The sequence below is a fragment of the Furipterus horrens genome, unplaced genomic scaffold, assembly GCF_987537825.1.
Source record: "Furipterus horrens unplaced genomic scaffold, mFurHor1.1.pri manual_scaffold_7, whole genome shotgun sequence".
NCBI lineage: Eukaryota > Metazoa > Chordata > Mammalia > Chiroptera > Furipteridae > Furipterus > Furipterus horrens.
This window is the reverse complement of record NW_028327177.1, coordinates 43289284-43310403: the sequence shown is the minus strand read 5'-3', so window position 1 is coordinate 43310403 and position 21120 is coordinate 43289284. Positions and strand designations below refer to the sequence as shown.

The 21120-nt window shown below is 38.0% G+C and overlaps 1 protein-coding gene across 1 annotated transcript in view; it reads left to right on the top strand.

Moving 5' to 3' along the window:
• The window catches only part of LOC150004356 (clavesin-1), a 56295-nt gene extending 39620 nt beyond the window's left edge, over nt 1-16675 (top strand). The window contains exons 2-3 of the mRNA XM_090284899.1: nt 15621-15795; nt 16589-16675. Of these exons, the coding sequence (XP_090141025.1) occupies nt 15621-15795; nt 16589-16675 (262 nt within the window). The remainder of the gene's footprint in view (nt 1-15620; nt 15796-16588) is intronic.
• Nucleotides 16676-21120: the final 4445 nt, after the last annotated feature.

Here is a 21120-nt window from a genome sequence, read left to right as displayed (position 1 = left end):
GCAAAATTGAGATACAGAGGTTTTCCATATACTCCCTATCTCCTCATATGCATAGCTTCCCGCATTATTAACATCCCCCACCAGAATGGTGTATTTGTTACAACTGATGAACCTACATTGACACACCATTACCACACAGAGTCCATAGTTTATCTTAGAGTTCACTGTCTGTGTTGTGCATTTTACAACTTTGGGCAAATGTATAATGTTATGTATACATCCTCTGTGTTCTGCCCATTGATTTCTTTTCCTACCACCAACCCATGGAAACCACTAATATTTTTACTATTGCCATAGTTTCACCTTTTCCATAACATAATCTAGTTGGAATCATACAGAATGTATTCTTTTTAGATTGCCTTCTTTCACTTAGTAATGTGCACTTGATTCCTCCGTATCTTTTCATGGTTTGATAGCTCCTTTCTTTTTAGCACTAAATAATATTCCATTGTGATATAAAACAGTTTATTTACCCATTCACCCACTGAAGGGCATTTTGGTGGCCTCCAAGCTGCTATAAACATCTACATGAAGATTTTTCTATATATGTAGTTTTCAATTCCTTTGAGCAAATACCAAGAAGCACAATTACTGGATCATATAATAAGAATATGTTTAGTTTTGTTAAGAAGCCACTAAACTTTCTTAAAAAGAGACTGTACCATTGTCTTTGTTTCCAACTCCAGTGTTTTTCTATGCCAGTGAACTGGTTGTCCAGAAACATTTGCATGCTCCATGCAGTGTTCTTTAAATTTTTTTTTAATATTTATTTGTTTGTTTATTTATTTTATTTGTAGTGAGAGGAGAAAGGAGAAAGAGAGGGAGAGAAGAATCACTGTGTGGTTGCCTCTCACTTGCGCCCCCAACTGGGGACCTGACGTGCAACCTAGTCATGTGCCCTGACTGGGAATCGAACCAGCAACACTTGTAAATTCTTGAAGAAACTGGCAAGAGCACTGTCCTTAGACCTTGGCAAAATGGCTCCTGTTCTGGGTTTTACAGTTTGAGGACCTTCCTCTGGCCTTTCTACCTCCATCCTCTTCCCCAGAGGGCCAGGACTGTAGGTCAAAGGGCCAAGGAGAATACCCACGTGTAGTCCATTCATTCTCCTTCTGGACTGTGCTCCAGAACTCAGCATCCTGAACAGTACCAAATGGTCCCAGACCCATTTCCTAGGCCTGTGTGGGCCTTGTCCTAGATCTGACTTTCCCAAGTGTGCACAGATATGCACCTCCAGTCCTGAGACATAACCAAGGGGATGCTGTCTGCAGGAAACATGACTAAAGCTTAGTTACAAATGTAAACTGGACTGTCCCCAGGCAAGGCCCCTTCACATTAGATGGAGTCAAGGGGGATTAGGGCCTAGATTGGGTGAACCCAGGTGCAGGTGCTGGCCTTCTCAGCAGTACCATAATTGGCCAGGGAATTCAAAAGAATTCTAAATTAAGACCTGGCCTTCCAGGTTGTCATGAAAGTATAGCTGTCAATGTAGGGACTAGAGCATATTTTAGTAAGGAATTTGTTGGCTTGATTTCTAACCTTTAAATATTGACATATGGTATGTGGGCCTCCACTTGTACTCTTATTCCAGGCTCCACAAATGGTAGGGGCAGATCTGTTTGTCAATGTTTAAACATTGGGAGGTTCACATGAGGAATCCCAATTTTGAGCTGTTCTTGGTGTTAAGTGTTGGCTTCCAGCAGAGTTTTATTTGGGTTGTAAGTGATCTTATAAACCCCTTTATCTATTCCCACCCTGGAAATCCTTTAACTAGAGAAAGCATTTACAGTTAAAGATAAAAATCTTTAAAAACCTGCTTGAACAAGTATTTTGTGTGCATATATTTAAAGCAGATACAGTGGTCAGTCAATAACAGAATGTAAAAGGTCCGCATCCTTTACAGTTTCCATTGTAGACAGTGGGAGGGACAGGGCCTCTGGAGAGGTGGGAGATATATGGGTGGGAGGCACCAAAAGAAGAAGAAATCTAGGATGGGAGACAAACTTAGAAGTTGCCAACATATGGCCTGGGTGGACCCTGTTTACTCCTAGACTTTTGGGGCAAAGAGAAGCTCCTAGACCAGGGATTTCTCCAGGCAGCTGCAAACAGGGTTTTCTCTTTACCTGATTTATAAAAATTTTTTTGGGTGCCAATGTTTATTTTTGTAGGGAGTACTGGACTCAGACCCACATACCCTGCTCATGATTCCTTGACAGCAGATTGTGAGCTCTGACGTTAGACACCTGGGTTCTAATCTCTGCTCATCACTTTGCTATGTGTCTTTCCATCAGTGACTTTTCCAAGCCCCAATGTCTGCACTTGTGTGTATTAATGCCGACTCTACAGGGTTGCTGTGAGGGCAATGAGATGGTGCATGTGGAGTCAAGGCAGTTGGTACCTGGCTCATATTAAGCAATCATTAAATGTCAGCTCTGTTCCTTTCTACTAAGAGAGATCAGCCCAAGTCAAATTCAGCTGGACCAAAACTATATCTTGGCCTATAAACCAATAAGCTTTGTGCTTTTCTGAGAAGGCTCTGTCCAAGTCACCAGAGCCACATAAGTCAGAAAGTTTCCATTTCTTTAAGTTTCAAGATTAGCCTGATGGGAAAAAAAATGACATTTTTTTTTCTCAACAACTTTGCAGTAGGAAAAAATAAAGAATATGTGAGTTGTCATTTCAAAGTATCTGGTGTGGAGTAACAAAAGCTTCTCCACTGATCCTTGAAGAATGTGCAACTTCTTGCCTAAATAGTAAGTAATAAATACTAGAGTTAATTTCTCTAACAGATTTCTTCAGTCTTTCAATGATGACAAGTGTGTCAGTGAAGAAGCATAAATCAGTAGAAATTAAGGTGTCTCATCAGTGTGTGCTAATGACTGGAAGAGTCTACCCTCCTTGGCAGTATCTGCACCCTTCATTTCATCCATGTAACCCAAAGGTACCAAATGGCATCCTTTGCAAAGGAAGTACCTCAAAGGATATTCTCTAAGCTTCAAAGACTTCTATTTTTTCTTGTCCCATAGAATGACACAGCTGGTTGCCTTGGCTACAAAGAGAGCTCATTAGCACAAGTGGATAAAAAGTCTTCCTGGGAACCCATCCCTGGGAGTACAGGAAGAGAATTCCAGGGCCAGATTATACAAGGAGCAACTCAGTCTCCACTGCAGTCCCCTTCCCCCATTATGGGTTCCTTTATTTCATCCATTAGGCTTCTCTCCCTGCTTTCAGCTCAACTTTTTCATGTGGGGACACCTATCTAGATGGTTCATGTTAGGAATATATATCTATTACTATATGAGAAAAATAATTCAGTGGAATTTGTTAAGAATAGCAAAGAAGACTTTATTCAAGATTCAACATCTCTATTTATGCAATAGGGATCAAGACTATTATAATACAGGAGAAGAGTTTGAACTCAACTCCTAATACAACAAGGGCAAGTATGAATTTATAGCTCACAGGGAGGGTGAGGGAATGGATGAAAAATTACTAAGAAGAAGTCAGTTAGGTGTCAAGGATAAGGGATGGGATGGAAAGGAACTTGATAAGATGATTTAGCAGGATTATTTGCTAAATGTCAGGCTGAGGATGTGGACCAAGAATGGGGCCTTGTTGGAAAAGGGGTTGAGAGGGGCCTGACTTAAGTTTGGTCAAAGTGGGAGTTGTTGTCAATATTCTGTTATTTCTTGTGATAGGAAATTCCCCTAACAAGTCAACACTTGACTCAAGACTTAAAGAATGAGAGTTAGCCAGTGAAGAAAAGGGAAAGAGTAGTCTAGGCACAAAGAAATAAAATGTAAGAAAGAAGCAACAAGATATATTTTTGATTCCATACATTGCTCAGCCTCCCATCTGAGTCAGTATTTATTTCTTTTCAAGTTCTGTGAGTCTCAAAGATGCGACAGGCACATTGAACCAAGGAGTTGGGAACCTTGTTACTACTGCACAACTAACTGCTCCTGTGGTTTCTTTGAGCATCTCTGAATCTGAACTCCATTAGTTAAGATAAAGAAGTTAACAGCACTTGGGATGGGATCTTATTCTGGGGGCTGCAATGCGCATTGCAGTATATTTAACATTTCTGACCTCTGTCCAACAAATGCTGGTAGCCATCTGAAAATATTGTGAAAATCAGTAATGAATCCCCTCCCATCCAACATTACCAGATGGCCCCCAAATGGGGAGGAGGAAACCTACCTTCAGCTGAGAATCACCATGTAATCACAAAGATTCCTGTTAGCTCTCAATTGTCTCATGCTACATGAATTATAAATCCTCTATGAAAGAACCAGCCTCCATGTTAATCCACTCTCCCTCCAGACTTCCTCAGGACTTGGGCTTTCAGCAGTCAGCAATTATTTGCAGTATTTATACGTTGCCTCAGGGTCCAGATAATTATGTAGGTGTAAGTACCATTCCCTGATAGGGTGAACGAGACAGAAAGTTCCAGTTCTTTCCTCTGGGGATGTTTGGTATGAGGAAAACCCTCCTCGTGCCTTGGTTAATAGAAAAGGGACTGTTAATGGCCCATCAGCTTGTAGGAGTCAAGGATTAAAGCAGGAGGAAAAATTTGAGATACACCTTTCCAGAGCCTGAGTATTTAATTTTTACCACCTTTTCCTCTTGGAAATTAAAGTCCTGATCTTTCTAAGTAGTCCTTACAGTCTCTGAGATTTTATAAGGATAAATTGAGGCAATGAAATCCTTCTACAGCAAAATCTCAAATTCTAAAAAGTTGTAATTCCTCTTTGTGTGAGTATTTACAATATACAAATTATGTATTTATATATATGTAATGCATTTTCTGCTATTCAGAGTAGGATATTTGGGACAGATGTTAAAGAAAGATGTATGTTGATGTTTTACAATATTTCCTACAGCGTAGCTCCTATTAAGTGGAAGCAGTAAATAATAATCACTGGCTCTAATTGCTTAGAGGATTGCCAAGTGATAATCTCTGATGTAATTAAGTAAAAGAAAGCAATGCTGTCTTTAACCACTTCCATAAAATAATTCCTCAGAGAGCCTCACGGGTAAAGTTACCTTGTAGGGCAAACGGGTAGGAAAAGTCAGCCGATCTTATTGTTGTTAAATGAACTATGTGGAGCATGTGTTCTTTTTTAATGAATGTATTAAAAGTTACCTTTTATCTTGCTTCTGATTCCTAGATTCAGGCAGGGTGAAGATAAGGAGCCTGTGTTCTGACTGGGCCACAAGCAGTGGTTGCATTAGAGCTCCCAGGCTACTGAGCTATGAGGGAAGTCCAGGTGGAGGGCGTTACCACTCTTCAGTTTCCATGACCTTCCTGATCGTCACTGGGTTGGAACCCAGTGAATGTGTGTGTGGGCCTTTTTCTAGGAGAATTCTAGGAACTCCGGCATCATGTCTGGTCCTGCGAATTAACTATTATAAGCACAGCACACTAGGCTCCAGATGTCTTTGGAAACCCCCAAAGGAGATTTTTCTGCTGAAGTTAAGCACATGTTCTATTCTGGAAAATAGTGTAGGTGGGATTTGCAGGAGGCTTTTCCCCTCTGGGTCACAAGAACTTATTTATTCTTGTTTTAGAAGGATGATCAAGCTGCTTGTAATTATAGTGATTTGTGAGCCATCACTAAGCATTATAGGAGTTAATCAAGGACAAAATTCTTCCCATTAGACTTGCCTTACTGGTGCCAAAAGTCATAAACATTGTAAACAGTGGTAAGGGTCTCCCTAAGCCTGATAGCTTTGAAGGTGATGAGAACCTTATATCTTTGTCTCTACAAGAATTCAATAACCTTGAGGTGTCTTGAAGAAGGGGAAATAGTTCAAGAGTGATAACCAGATAGAAGAACACCTACCTGACATTTCTGTCAGATTATTAAACTACCCTGAATATACTACCTATGAAAATAAGACTTTCTTTCCTTTACATAATAATTTCCTGTGGCTCTCTCCTTTTAATCTTTCATGAATTTGATTGCTTGCTGATGCTGCAGTAGGTTATGATTAAGAAGGGTAGAATTTTAAAAGGGGAAAGGATAAACAAACTTTGAAAACTTCAATCAGATTGCAGACTCTTTAAATTCAATCAGTCTCTTTTAGGTCTTTTGATGTGAATACTCATATTTGTCCGGGTTAAGACTCCTATTTGTAGGCAACTAATTTTGGAGCATTGGGACTTCTCTTGGTTTTAAAATCTTTTCATCTTTCCAGAATATATTGATCTAGAGAGGTTTGGAGTTTTCATTGAAGGTAGGCAATTTTATGAATCAGTTACAATTTTCAGATATTTTATACTTCCAACTTCAGTCACGTGAAATGCATCATCTATAGAATTTTTTTGCTAATACACTATTTAACTCAAGTTGCCTTGCACACTGTTATCAGAATTTGTGATCTCAGAAAGGAACCTTTCGATTGCAAGAGTGATTGCAACACATCACCGAGAGGAAACAACCCTCTGAGGGTAAAAATCATTCAAAACAATGTAGTACCATAGGAAATATGTTTTCAAAATGCTTTCTCTCTCATCTTATTGTTCAGTTTCTTACCCTGAAAAGTGATTTTATGGCTATAAGAACCAGGCATACTTAAAGGATTTCTAATTTCAAGTACTGACTAGTACATTGCCATGAACCCCCTGAAGATCTATGTGTCAATTGTATTCCACTGGAAGTAAGACTAATGTGGCCATCCACATTAATTCACCCTTATCAGGGAAGATGCTGCCATTTGTAACCCTGGTTAGGCTGATTTGATCCTAACTTGATAACTAATATTTAGTAGTAAGTGCTTTTTTAAATCTATTTGAGACTCTTCCTAGTTTTTACTTTTCTGAAGCACCTCAGCCAAGGGTGTTATCAGAAGAGACAAGCATGAAATTAATTTTTTTAGTCATTTAGTGATAGATGAAATGCTCATAGCTCACTTCCATCAGGATGCGCTTTTATTCTTCTGTTGCTCCCTTTAGACCTTCACCCAATCCCCATTCACAGAGCTGGATGAAATAAACCCCTTCCTCTCATACATTTTAGGCTATTTTAAATTGGTGTTTGGTAGCCAGTTCTTTCTCAATGAGGTATACCAGCCATCCTATCTGTAAATATTCATCTAGCATTTATTATTAACTGTTTCAGATTGTCATTTTCTTATTGCCTTTATTTATGCCACACTAACCTATGTAAATGCTGGCATGACCCTCTTCTAAATTAAAATCAATTTGTAAAGCTTTGTTTCCTTTCCAGCTCTTGGATACATGAGGCTCAGTAGCATATCATTCTATAAATATGAACCATGATAGAAAAAGTGTTTGAGGATGTACATCAGATATCTCTTCCCCTAGCAATGAGCCTAAGAGGCATTGAAGGGGAAGAAGATGTATCCACTGATGCTTTCAGAGTGGGTTTTGTTTATTTTCAGTGTTTCAGAGCTTCCAATAGGTTGGTTTAACATCCCCTTCTTTGTTCCTTCACTAACAATTATTTGTTGATCATCAACTATGTGTAGGTATAGGTAATTTCCAGGGATTCAAAGACAAAAAATACACATCAAGCCCTAATTAAGCTTATAGTCTAGGCTTGAGAGACAAGTGGCCCCTTGTAAATAGAACAAGAACTATTTATTCTCTCCTGCAGACATGGCATCTGCTTATGTTGATATTTCATCATTTGTATGTCAGGAATGTAGACCCCACACAATGGTGCACTTCCAGGCATCCCCTTGACATCTCAATGTAAAGTCATATGAATATCAATATAGTGTGTTGCTGTCCTGGGTGCTGATTCTTCTTGTGTGAGAACTAGATACAACACCTCTGACTCATTCCCTACCCAACTGAGTTCCTTTTAACCATAATACTACCATGGTCTTTTCTCTCTTCATGCCAAATGTAATCTGTAACTAGTCATGGTTACTATCCTTCATAATTCTCATATCTCTATCATTTCCATTCAGCTCTAACTTAATGCATTACAATCTCCTCCTCCTAATTGAACCACATCACTGCAGTCTCCTGATTCCAATTTACACAATCCCTGTTGGCAGTCCAGATCTTCCTAAGGCATAAGTGCTATTGCTTCCTTCTCCTGCATAAGTAGCTAGTAGTTCTCCTGGAAAGAAGAATGAAGATGGGTCACAATTCTAACCCTATTTCTACACTCCTTTTCACTCATTCCATGGCACAGACAAACTTGCCATTTCTCCCAATTCAATAGTCTCCATGCTCTCAGATCTTACTCTTTATGTGGCTCCTTCTATGTCCAGTGTCCAAACCTTCAGATTCATAAAAGCCCAATTGAAGATATTCCAAAATCTCCCAGTCATAAGTGATTTCTCTTTGTAATTCCCAAGCACCTTGCCACCTCTATTATTTTCTCTCTTCTATCATATTCACTTATAATAATGAAAACTAATGTAATGATCAGCTCTATTTATGGATTAGTTTGAGCCAGTTGCTCTGCTGTGTCTTTGAGTATTGTACATTATCTCACTTTATCATTACCAGTGAGGCTGGTGTTGTGATTCTCCTTCTAAAAATGAGGAGACTAAACCACAGAGAGATAAAGTAACTTGCTAAGCTCTCACAGAATGGACAATGTAAAACAGAATCTGCTAACTTCAAACCTCACGCTTTTAATGACTACTTCATTGCTTTCTATGTACATATATTTTAATGTCTCCTGCCAGTTATCATATGATAGCAGAAAGGTAAAAAATACCCCTTTATCTTATGTGTTTTCCATAAAGTAGAACTTGATTAAATTTTTGAACAAATGCTTTCTAACCCCTTATTCAGTTTTGGGTACTTCAAAAATTTTAAAAGAAAACATTAAATAATAAACTACACTAACTGTGTAAGTGAGCCAATAGATGCATTTGATGTTAATTTTATTCTCTTCAGTTCTTGGGAAATTTAAAAGCAGTTAGACCAAATGTGATAAAATATTGGTTTATCTATGCAAACCATCTTCTCAGTCGAAAGAAAAAAACTAAATGAAGAAACCCTAACTGGTAAATTATGTATGTATACACACATACATTTTATTCTTATTCATCACAGATACAAAAACAAGAAATAATCTGCCAAAAAAATATGTGAGAGCTTTATTTTCTGTGTCATTTTGAATGGTGAAGATGAATACTTTGTGTTCTTGTGTCTACATCCAGAGATGGGTAGTCCTGTCAGGACTGGTCTAGAGAGACACAGCCTCTTATCTTCATGCTTCACTTGAATGAGAAAACATTGTCCTGTTATTTTCTCTAGTGTAGTTCAAAATCAGGACATATTTAGAGAGCATTACCCTTTGTGTCCTGTCCTCAGTAAGCATATGATTGAGTTGGAGGTGGGTTGGGACTGAGGATGATTGCCCTTTGCTCTTTCCATATATTGATGTCATATAGGGTAGAGACAGAAAACTTGAAATGTCTGTACTTGCTTTTATAAAATATGTGAGGTACACCATTTTAGTTGAGGTTCTGTGACCTGATCTGAACCAACAATTCAGAAAGGATGATTTGTTTGCCCCTTATCTAACATAAATCCAAAAGTTTTCTTTACAAACCAGAATAGGATTAAATTAGTGAAAATAAAAAATTGCAAAGTTTTCTTTTCTTTCTTTTCCTCCCTCTCCCTCCCTCATTCCCTCCCTCCCTCCCTCCCTCCCTCCCTTCCTTCCTTCATTCCTTCCTTCCTTCCTTCTCTTGAGATTTTAAGCCTATCAAGTCATGTGAGGAAAAATTAAATCCAGGCTTTGATTCTCTTGGTGATCATCTCTGCTGAGAAAAGAAATGGTCTAATTTGACTTTCCAGCTAAATGTAGTAAGGTAGTAAATGTAATATTAAGCTTTTGCAAACATTAATTCTCCTACACCAAAGCTAAGCATTTTTATTAGCAACTTCTTTGCATGCAATATTTTCAGAACACTTTTATTTTTTACTTTTCCTGGATTACCTCATTGAAAAATATGGATTAATTTGCCTTATTGCACAATGACACATGAAGAGACCATCCAGCTAAAGCCTGATTCACATAGGAATTATTAGAACCCATTTAGGAAAATATGTCACCAGAATTTCTCTTCCAGACCACTTTTCTAAGACCCTCAGCCTTAGAAGAGGAGAAAACATATTGACCTAGACAGGGCACGACTGAATTTTGCACATTTCGCATTGTCCTGCTACCATTACCACCATGAAAAATTGTAACCAAGAGGAGTAGTCCTTCAATCTGTGCAAGTACAGATATGGCCTTCAGTTGGGACATACTTTCCAATTCACAAAACTCCTTTGCACATATTACTTTGTATAACTCTTGCAACAACCCTCTACATGGAGGAACAGGACATTACCCCTTGATGAACTTCAGTCTTCTACCTTTAGTTATATGTTTGGTGAGTGTCAGAGCCAGGAGGTCGAGCGCTTGAGTACAGGTGCTTTTGTCACTTTACCAAAAGAGGGCTCCTCTCATGTGCAGAGGCAAGAATGCATCAGAGGAGTTGCAGACAGAGCCCATGCTCCTCTCCACCTTGGCTTTGGCACTACTATCCAATGAGGGGAAAAGCCCTTGGTAACTGTGATAGTCATGTCCTGGTTATTTAAGTAATTAACTTTGAAAGAAGCTCCAGATAAGATGAAGAGATAAAGAAGCAGACCTTAATGTAATATTTTCAAATAGATATTTGGTGATAAACCTGCAAAACTAATTTGTAGTCTAAGGAGGGCCTTAAATTCTCAAGAAAAAAACCGCAAACACTTCTAGATATTGAGTGTAAAGTTAAAAACTTTCAAGATAAAACTTGCCAAAGAGCTTTAACTACTAATTTTAACAGAAGTCTTGCTATTATATGCAGAAAAATTAGCAAAAGAATAAGCACTGTGATTTCAGGATTGACTACAAGGCTTCCCACTCCTTCTAAGAAACAGTGTCACTGGCAACCATATCATATCTGTATGTGTTTATCTGATCATATTTAGCTTCCTTTTTCTTGTATCTGTCTAGCTCTGGGATCTAGGTTCTAGAGTCTTCATTAAAAATTCAAAGCACAAAAAAGTCACTTCTTGAAACATAAATATCTTCTCATTGGTAAAGCACTTATTTTTTTTTTCATTATTTCGCATCTCATTTGTACTATGCTGTTGACTTAGATTTTAAAGCCTCCAGAAGTGGCGTTGGGTGCCCAACTCATAGACACAACAGTAGAACCTACAAATAAGTCATTGTTCATAATTTCTAATGTCTCACAGTATAATTATGAACCTCTCATAGATAAACCATTAATAAGTTCTAATTGATATAAAATTAATATTTTGAAGGGAAAAGTTGAAGTTTTCTATTTCCTAGTAGAAGTTTTTTATATTTTGTTGGCAATTTGCAGTTTATATAGTGTTTTCACATACATTATCACATTTGAGATTTTAATTATCAATATAAAACTGAAATAATCCATAACTTAATGTATAACTATTAAGCAAAAAGAACTAAGGAAATTTAAATATATGTTTGTCTCAGTTCATTTTGATACAAGTGTTAAACTGCGCTGATAGAATTGTGATTCTAGGCAATATAGAAAATAATTTTTTCCTCTAGGTTTTTAGAGTTAAACTATGTGTAAATCAAAATTAATTGGTAAATGAGGAAATTCTGGAAATGCTTTTTTCTGTTCCCATTTATGCAATTTGCATGAAGTTCCGGAATTGTTAATGAGCACTCTGGTTTGCATAGAAACCATATTAGAAAGTAGCTTACCTTGGCAGATTACATGGAAATTTAACACGGCAGATTGCAAACTCTAGTAAGCACCTTTTAAAACATAAATTTTTATTTAGAACAATTTTAGATTTACAGAGTTTCTGTGAAGATAGTATGGAGGGTTCCCCTATACCTTATATCCAGTTTCTCCTATTATTATCTTATACTAGTATAATGTATCTATTTCAACTAATGAACGAATCTTGATACAATATTAGTTACTAAAGTCCATACTTGTTTCTGATTTCTTTAGTTTTTACCCAATACCTTTTTTCTTTCCCAGGATCTCATTCAAGATACATTATATTTGGTTTTCATGTCTCCTTAGGCTCTTCTTGGCTATGATAGTTTCCTAGACTTCCTTAGTTTTTTATAAACTTGACAGTTTTGAGGAGTACTCATCTGGTATTTTGTAAAGTGTCTCACAATTGTAATTTCTCTGTTTCTTCTTGATTAATCTAGGGTTATTATTTTTTTTAGGGGGAGGGAGGTCAGAGAAGTAAAGTGCCATTTTTATCACCACATAAAGGATAACTACTATCATCATGATTTATTCCTGTTGGTGTTGGCCTTATTACCTGCCTGAGGAAGTGTCTGTCGGTTTTCTCCACTATACTTTCTTTTCTTTTTCCACACTCTCCTTTATGGAAGGAAGTCACTGTGCTCACCCCCTACTTAAGGATTGGGAAGCTATGTTCTACCTGCTTGAGGGTGGAGTAACTATATAAAATATTTGGGCTGGCAGGTATTTAAAAATATAAAAAGCTAGGATGATTTTACAAATCTAAGATGTCGAAACAGGAAAGAGGAAAAAGATGAGAAAATCCATATGAGGCAGCCAAGAAATAAGGAATTTAAGATAATGATCACAGCTAATGTATGAGGCAGGGTCATGCTCCTCAACAGGGTTAAAGCCTCATGACTTCAGACACATCCCATTCAACTTTTTTCAGTCCACCAGGTTCCTCTGGAAAAGTAAAACATTTGAACATTTGGAAACTATAATGAAGTCCAGAATCCTTTTACTTTTCTCCTGGGATCATCCCATGGATACAATACTTCATTCACTGCCAATGCTGATCCTGCAATAAGGTTTTGGTCTTGAAAGTGCATAGTTTCCAGGCAGAATTTAATGTCTTTTCTTGTGAATGTATCCAGGTGGATATGTGATGGATATCTCTCATTTATATAGGAGTAAAATGATATAGCAATTAAGTGATTTGCTAAAAATCTTTATAATCAATGATTTTCATCTTCACCATTCAACTAAAAGGGCTGTCTCAAATTTCTCCAAAGATTTACTTGCTATCCAATACAATGGCCCTTTCTCCTTCCTTATTCTCCTAAATCCATCTGTTGTGTTTTGACTTAGTTATCTACACTCTGGTATTAGATAGCTATTGCTGTGTAACAAACCATTCCCAAATTCAGTGGTTTAAAAAATTAATTTATTACTTCTCACAGATCTGTGGGACAGCTAGAGTTTAATCCACATTGGGTTCAGCTGGGTGACTCTTATGATGATCTGCTAGTTGGCTGGGGAGTCACTGGTATGTGTTTCTCATCCTTCTCTTTAGTTCATGCTAGCTGCAGTATGTTTTTACCATGGCAATGGCAGAAGTCAAAAGAACAGTTAGAAACATCTGAGGTCATTAAGAGCTAGACTCAGAATTGGCACACTGTCATTTCTATCACACACCATCAGTTAAATCAAGTCACATGTCCATGGGGTGGGAAATACATCCTGTTGTCAATGAGGTCAATTCATAGCTAGTGTGTGGATGCTCAGGTAAGTGAAGAATCGCAGTCTGTTAGGCAGTAATGCAATTTATCATATCCTTATCTTTTGAAACACCGTCCCCCTTTTAAAAACAGTACTGTATTGATCCTGTCACCTTTTATTTCCTCAATTCTTTTTCCTTCAACCTCAGTATTGTATATAGACTTTACCTAAGGCTTAGCCTTTCAGTCATGAATTTTTGCATGTGTGCACTCTTCTTAAGAAAGCTTATCTAGGATCACTCTTTCTAATGGTCATTTCTAGTTTATCATTGGCTATTTTCATATTTCCATTTGTAATAGCCTCAACTCATAATCTTTGGTCCCATGTCCCACTTAATCAATGTTTCTTTCCAACACAAAGCTGTATCTCTAAAAAAGACTTGGGTCTTTAGATCATGTTTGATATGAACGTAAACAAAAACCAAACAAAGCCCTAATGAAAACTCTATTCTACATTAATAAGAATTTTAAATCCCTAAAACTTAAAATATACCTGAAAAAACAATAATGATGAGAAGAGTATTAAAAACCACTTTCTCTGAGAAATGGTTAAAGTTATTAATACTTTTTTAAATCTAGAGATTATGTGGGGTGTCATGACCACCATGTTCAGATAATTGAAAGTGTGTGATATGGAAAGACGTGAAGTTATTTTTTTTTGTTTTTAGCAGAACCACACCCAAAGGTGGATTTATGGGAGAAAAATTTCAGCTTGCTGTAATGAAGAAATGTTTAGTAAAATGAACTGTACAGAAACAGAATGAGCTCATATCTTTATTTTTCACTCCTATCACTCCTAAAATGTCTTGCTCCTCCTCCCAATAATCCATCAAAATCCTATATGTCTCTCAAGCCTTATCCGAAGCTTTTATCCCTCCATAAACTCTTCCCTGTATACTCAAATTCCTTTCAACTTGCCTTGCCAATCTCCTACCCCATCCCAACTAAGTTAAAGACTTATGAAAAGTAAAAATACAACATATTATTTCATAAGTTCAAGTATGAAACACAATGCTGAGCTTATAATAAGCATTCAGTAAATTTTTGCTGGTTTACTGTTGTATCACAGATTGCTTGATTTTAAATCTGGAATCACTAGACTTGATTAGAGTTTGAACATATTTAATTGCTTGGGAATCTGATCACTTCACACTAATTTCACAAGAGGATATGGTTTCTGATTTTAATGATAGCGTTAAGGAAGTAACAGATCTTGCCATCACTTGCCATCTAAGGTTATATTTTTCTACTTACCATGAAAGAAAAAAGACATCGAATCCTTTAAGATCTTAAATACATAGTTCTGCTAATTTGCTGGGAGTTGAAGAATAAATATGTCATAATTTCTTCGAGTCTGAAAATTATTTAAAATAAAAATCAGCTGGTGAATGGGAATATATGATATGGAAGAACACATACAACACTAGTTTGTATTCAGGTCTGCCTGTTGTCATAGTTACCAATGGACTCAAAGCAATTTCCTTTCCAAATCACACTCTGTAAACCTTCAATAAAAATAAGCTATTTTTCGTGATTTATTTTTCTTTCTCCATGAATTGAAACTCAAAAATATCATCAATTGTATGGTTGTTTTTGCATTTTTAGCATATTTTAAACAAACAAAAGGAATAAGAGGTTTAATCAAAATAAGCACCTGATTAACATCCCGCCTTATTTGTTCAGGAATGATTCATTGAGTAGCGGGGTACTGGGATACTCTGTGATTATGGTCCAGTCCCTGCCCTAAAAGAGATTAGAGCTCTGTGAGGGAAAGAGGAGTATGGCAGGCATTTCAATAAAAGGCAATGAGAGCTGTGGTGGAGGCAGAGTGTAGAGACCTACGGAAACAAAAGAGAAACACTCCCTAAAGTTCAAGGTCCTGGTGCAGTCACATCAAAGGGAGGCCTCCATCCTGTGAATCTTGGAGCAATGTTCCTGTGAAGTTTAGCAAATGCATTTCCTGTCACTTTGGGTACAGAACACTGATGTTACCCTGCAGGCTGGGCTCACCACGCAGTGGAGTGAGAAGACCAGCACTTCACAAGCAAAGCACCATCACTGCTAATATTCACACATAGCCTCCCCTTTCTGTTCTGGCTGCAGGAACTCCTTCACAGACATCCTCCGTGCCATCCTGCTGTCATTGGAAGTCCTTATTGAAGATCCAGAGCTCCAGATAAATGGGTTCCTTTTAATTATAGACTGGAGTAATTTTTCCTTCAAACAAGCCTCCAAACTGACTCCTTCCATTCTCAAACTGGCCATCGAAGGGTTGCAGGTATGTCCAGTGAATGTACAATTTGAGACTGTGTGTGACAATGTGTTTTTTTATTGCAATCAAAGTAATGTTTGTATTTTAGAATGCAAAAAGAAAACATAAAAATTCACCCGTGATATTCTTTGTTTTCACCTTAGCCTGAGTTAAGATTTTTTTTTTAAATTAGCCTTCATTTTCATTAATAACTCTAAATTACTGTTACAACAGCACAAATTACCTACTGTAGCAATTATGAGTAAAGCTCAGAGATACTTATCCTAATTCATCTGAGAGTTTACAAAAATTAAAACTAGAAAATATCTGCTTTATGAGCATGTCTGATATAGAGGTGGCATGAGAGCTTTCCAAGGTTTCTACAAGTATCTTTGTACCCCAGAACGGCCTCCTGTGGATGTTCACTTCCTAGAATGCAATGTGCCTTGGTATTTGTACCAATGTAGATCCCTTCAGCACAAACAACAGAAGGAGATGAAATTCTACTTCCTGTTTATATGGACATTGTCGAGCCTGTGGGGAAGGATTTTCTGTGCTGTGTGAAGGTGAGGGTAGTCAGTTTCTGGGCTCCCTTCAATTTTTAAAGATGAATGATTCTGTGAAAAGTAAAAAACTCAGAGAGGTGGTGCTGCTTATCTTCTTGGTGATACATTATCACAGTACAAAAGTAAAGGCACAGTTCAGGGACATTCAGAAACAACATGAATAAAACCTATGTCCTTTTTTATTTTTCTCATGTCCCTTCTTAATCTTGTGGTAAGATTGACTCAATGGGGTGATCTCTCTTCCCGAAAAACAGCAGTTATATGCAGCTATGTACATCGATGGTACACTATTTGCTAATTCTCAGATAAAGCAGCCATTACTCAGGCGCTTCAAAGTGTAAGACTAGATAACACATAGAAACAGACAACAGTGTGGTGGTAGCCAGAGGGAAAGGAGGGTGGAGCGAGGTAGAGGTGGGCAAAGGGGGCATAAATAGGGACAAAAGGAGATTTTGCTTTGGGCACACAATGCAGTGCAGATGATGTTTTGCTGAGTTGTACACTTGAGACCTATATGATTTTGTTATTCCATGGCACCCCAATAGATTCAATTTTAAAATACTTGATAATTATTCCAGTTTCTCTAGATGCTTTGGTTTTACTTCTGAGACCTTAGTCTCCAACTGAACGCAACATGCAGATGGTGCAAATTTGAACCAATGAAAATAAAATGAATAGACCAATAATGATTTTTAAAAAGTGCATGACTAGAAATCCTATACTAGTGTGAGGAGTGATTAATGGGTCTGTTTCTAAAGCAGGGCTTATTCCTATTTGGCCTCCAGTAAATATCTAGTGGGCCTCTGATACCCATGTTTACTGAATGGGCCAAATTTTACTGAAATAAGAAAAGAAGAGGAGCAGGCTTTTTGGAAGAGAAGGAGCATTACCCACTGTTCCAGGGGTGCCCACTTGTCCTGGGTGGCTATATCAGTGTATCGAGGGCATATTTTTAAAGTTGATTTTGCATTTGTGGACAACATGGAGCACCCTGTCTTCAAACTCCCAGTCACAGACCCGTATGTTCTCTACTATCAACAACTTTCTCTGAACTCGAACGCCTTTTCTCCAACTTCCTCTCATCTAAGCCTCTGAACACGTGATCTCTGTCTCCTTACAGCTTTTATCAAAGGGAGTTTTAAAGTAAACTGCAAGGTTTATTTCATGCCCTATAATTATGCTGACCATATTTCCAGGATATTTTGTGGTAATACAAGCTTTTAATTTTATCATTTAATTTTATCCTTTTTTCAAAAGATAACTAATTACATGTATAACTAGCTGTGATTCAAGTTCTCTGTATTTATAACATTTTTTTCATAAATCAAGAAGGAAAATGTCCTTCATCCACCCTGTGTTCTAATTTTTCTTTCTTAAAAATGTGTGGATTATATAATATGTCCCTGGGCAAATTTTCTAGGCTAATGTAGGTCTTACTGAGTTAATGCATGTGAATGTGCTTTATAAGGTAAAGCTATACATAAGCTTATAAACTATTTTTATGAGAAGTACTAGATGCCCTTTTGTGGGGCAAGGTGGGTCCCATCTGAGCGTTCACTTGTCATGTGCCAGGATCTGGGATATACTCTGCAATATCCTATAGCTCTGATTAGTGAGTAGCCTCTCCTGGAAGCAGGAGAGATGTATGAGGCCTCTTTGTTCCTCTTCCCTTTTATAAAGCAAGTTAAATTGAGTGTGGGGAAAGTGCCAGGCCATCCTGGAGTTGGGCTCCCTGGATGGGGATACAGCTTTTCCCTGTAAACTGTCTGCCCAAGCCCTGAGGACCTGGGTGACACTTTAAAAGGTTCAGTCCCTCCTACCAGGAAAAGGAAGCCAATTGTCACAGGGGAGGCAGAGCTGGGTGCAGCTCCTCCATCTAGGGTGCAACTCCCTATACCATTTAGCTTGTTGTCTTGGCAACTATGAAGAAGCCCACAGGGTCACTGCAGTGAGTAGTCAGCTCTGACCAGCCACTGACAACTTCTCACACAAGGCTGCCCTCTTTTGGGCTTTGGGGACATTTAGACACCGTGGCCACCCCTCCAGTGGCTCTCCCAGTGACCTTTCTTAATTACAGGGATAGTTTCCATCTCTAGTATAGCCATCAACCCCTTTTGATGTTTCAAAAAGTCACAACTGGCCCTGGCCATGTGGCTCAGTTAGTTGGAGCATCATCCTGTACACCAAAAGGTTGCAGGTTTGACAAAAGGTTGTGGGTTTGATATTCAGTCAGGGCATGTATGGGACACAACTGATCAATGTTTTTTTTTCTCTCTCTCCTTCCTTCCTTCTTCTCTCTCTAAAATCAATAAACATATCTTTGGGTGAGGAATTTTTTTTTTTAAGTCATAATTGGTACTAAGCAGAATTTATGCCTTTGTAGTCACACTGTTTGTTTCACAAGGAGGGTTCTGTTCAGGTCTCCATTTGTTAGCCATGAAGGTTCAAGATAAATTCCACATCACCAGCATGGGTGAAGGCATAGACCATTGGAGAAAGGGAAAGCTGTCTAAAGTCAGTGTCAGTGAGAGAGGAGAAGCCACTGCTCTTCCTTCCTCCTCTGCATCCCTAGAGAGACCTGAGGAGGTCAGAATGTCTGCTAGACATGCGGGAGGTTGAGGGGCAAGGATATCTTATGTTTCAGTGAAGGAAACCTGCTCTCTCTCTGTCATGCATTTGTAGGGTAGATGTAAGAAAGGAGCCTTATCAGGAGAAATAAGCAGTATACTTCCGTGCTAACTCACCTGGTTAAGGTTTCAGCTGTTTATCAGAGTTTTCTAGGATTACCTGCTGCTCAACCCCTAGAGAATTTGGGGCTCTGGAACATGAGAGCCCTTCCTCCAATAAGTAGTAACCCTTTCTGCAGGGAGAAGGGGGTCATGGGGCCACTGTTCAGACAGTGAGAAGTTAGGGTCGTTTTGGCAATTCTTGCACCCTGCATCACAACCTTGTTCCAGAACTCCCAGTTTTAGCCCTGTTCCTCCACTCTTAGTTCTCAAGTAGTCATTCAATGAGACATTCAATTACTAACTGTTGGAGGTTGAGTTCTCCAAAGAGCAGATTCTGACATGGAGATCAATGTGTAGGAGGTTTATTAGGGAGTGCTCCTGGGGTCAACATTTGTAGAAAAGAAGCAATGGAAGAAAGTTTGGCAGCGGGAGAAGTTAAACTGGGGGTTTAGTCATTTCCAATGAAAGCCTCAGGCATTCTGAAGCTGAGATGATCCTTTAGAATTGTCCCTGATTAGGACCAATATTCCCACATTGTTTATAGTCATTGCACACAGGCTGCCCTGGGAAGTGGTTGTAAGCTTGGGCAAAGTGGCTCTCTTCAGCTTGAGTGCCCAGAGGGCACTGTTATCTGAGGATTTTCTCCTGGTAGAGCCTGTAGTGTCTAAGTAATAAATCCTTAGTTCTGAAGGAGGCCTGGCTACATGTGGAATATCTAGTGCAATAAATAATAGATATTTGGAATATCCTGTAATGACATGTAATGAATCAGGATATTTAACTTTTTTTCTTGACTACAAAAATTTACCCCAAATTGGTGACAGTCTTCTATTTAGGTCTACCAGCTGTATTTCTATGCTTGAAAAGCAATTATATGTATTCAACTGGCCTTTGATAAAGGAGCAAAGGCAACACAATGGAGCAAAGATAGTCTTTTAAACAAATGGTGCTGAAACAATTAGAATCCACACGCAAAAAATGAATCTAGACACAGACCTTACACAAAAATCAACTCAAAATGGATTGCAGACCTAAATGTAAAATGCAAACTATAAAACTTCTAGAAGATAACATAGGAGAAAACCTATGTGAACTTGGGTATGCTGATGACTTCTTAGATACAACACCAAAGGCAGACTCCATGAAAAACTTAATTGAGAAGCTGGGTTTCATTACAATTGAAAATCTCTGCTCTTCAAAAGACAACATCAAGAGAATGAGTAGAAAAATTAGTAACTGGGAGAAAATATTTGCAAAAGATAAATCTGATAAAGGGCTAATATCCAAAATTACAAAGATCTCTTAAAACTCAGCAAAAGAAAACAAATAATACAACTTAAAATTTTGACCTGAACAGACACCTCACCAAGAATGGCAAATAAGGATGTGAAAAGATACTTTCCATCATGTGTCATCAGGGAAATGCAAATTAAAGTAGTAATGAAATACTGCCACCCACCTGAATGGCTAAAATCTGGAACACTGATAATCCCAAGTTCTGGCAAGGATGTGGAGCAACAGGAACTCACATTCTTTGCTGGTGGAAATGCAAAATGGTACAGCCACTTTGGAAGACAGTTTGACAGTGTCTTAGAAAACATACTTCTATCATATGATTCAGCAATCTTGCTCCTTGGTGTTTATCTAGAGGGGTTGTAAACATTTGTGCACACGAATGTTTATAGCAGTCATTCATAATTATCAAAACTTGGAAGCAATCAAGGTATCTTTCAGTGGGTGAATAGATAAACTATGGTACAGTCAGACAATGGAACATTACTCAGCTCTAAGAAGAACTATCAAGCTGTGAAAAGACATAGAGGAACCTTAAGTGCAAATTACTAAGTGAAATAAGCCAATTCCAACCATGTAACATTTTGGAAAATTGTGGAGACAATAAAAAGATGAATGGTTGTCAGGAATTGAGGGTGGGGCCAGGGAGGGATGAATAGGTACAACTCAGAGGATGTATGATACTTTAATGATGGATATATGTCATCATAAATTTGTCTAAACCCATAGAATGTACAACATTAAGAGTGAACCTTAGTGTAAAC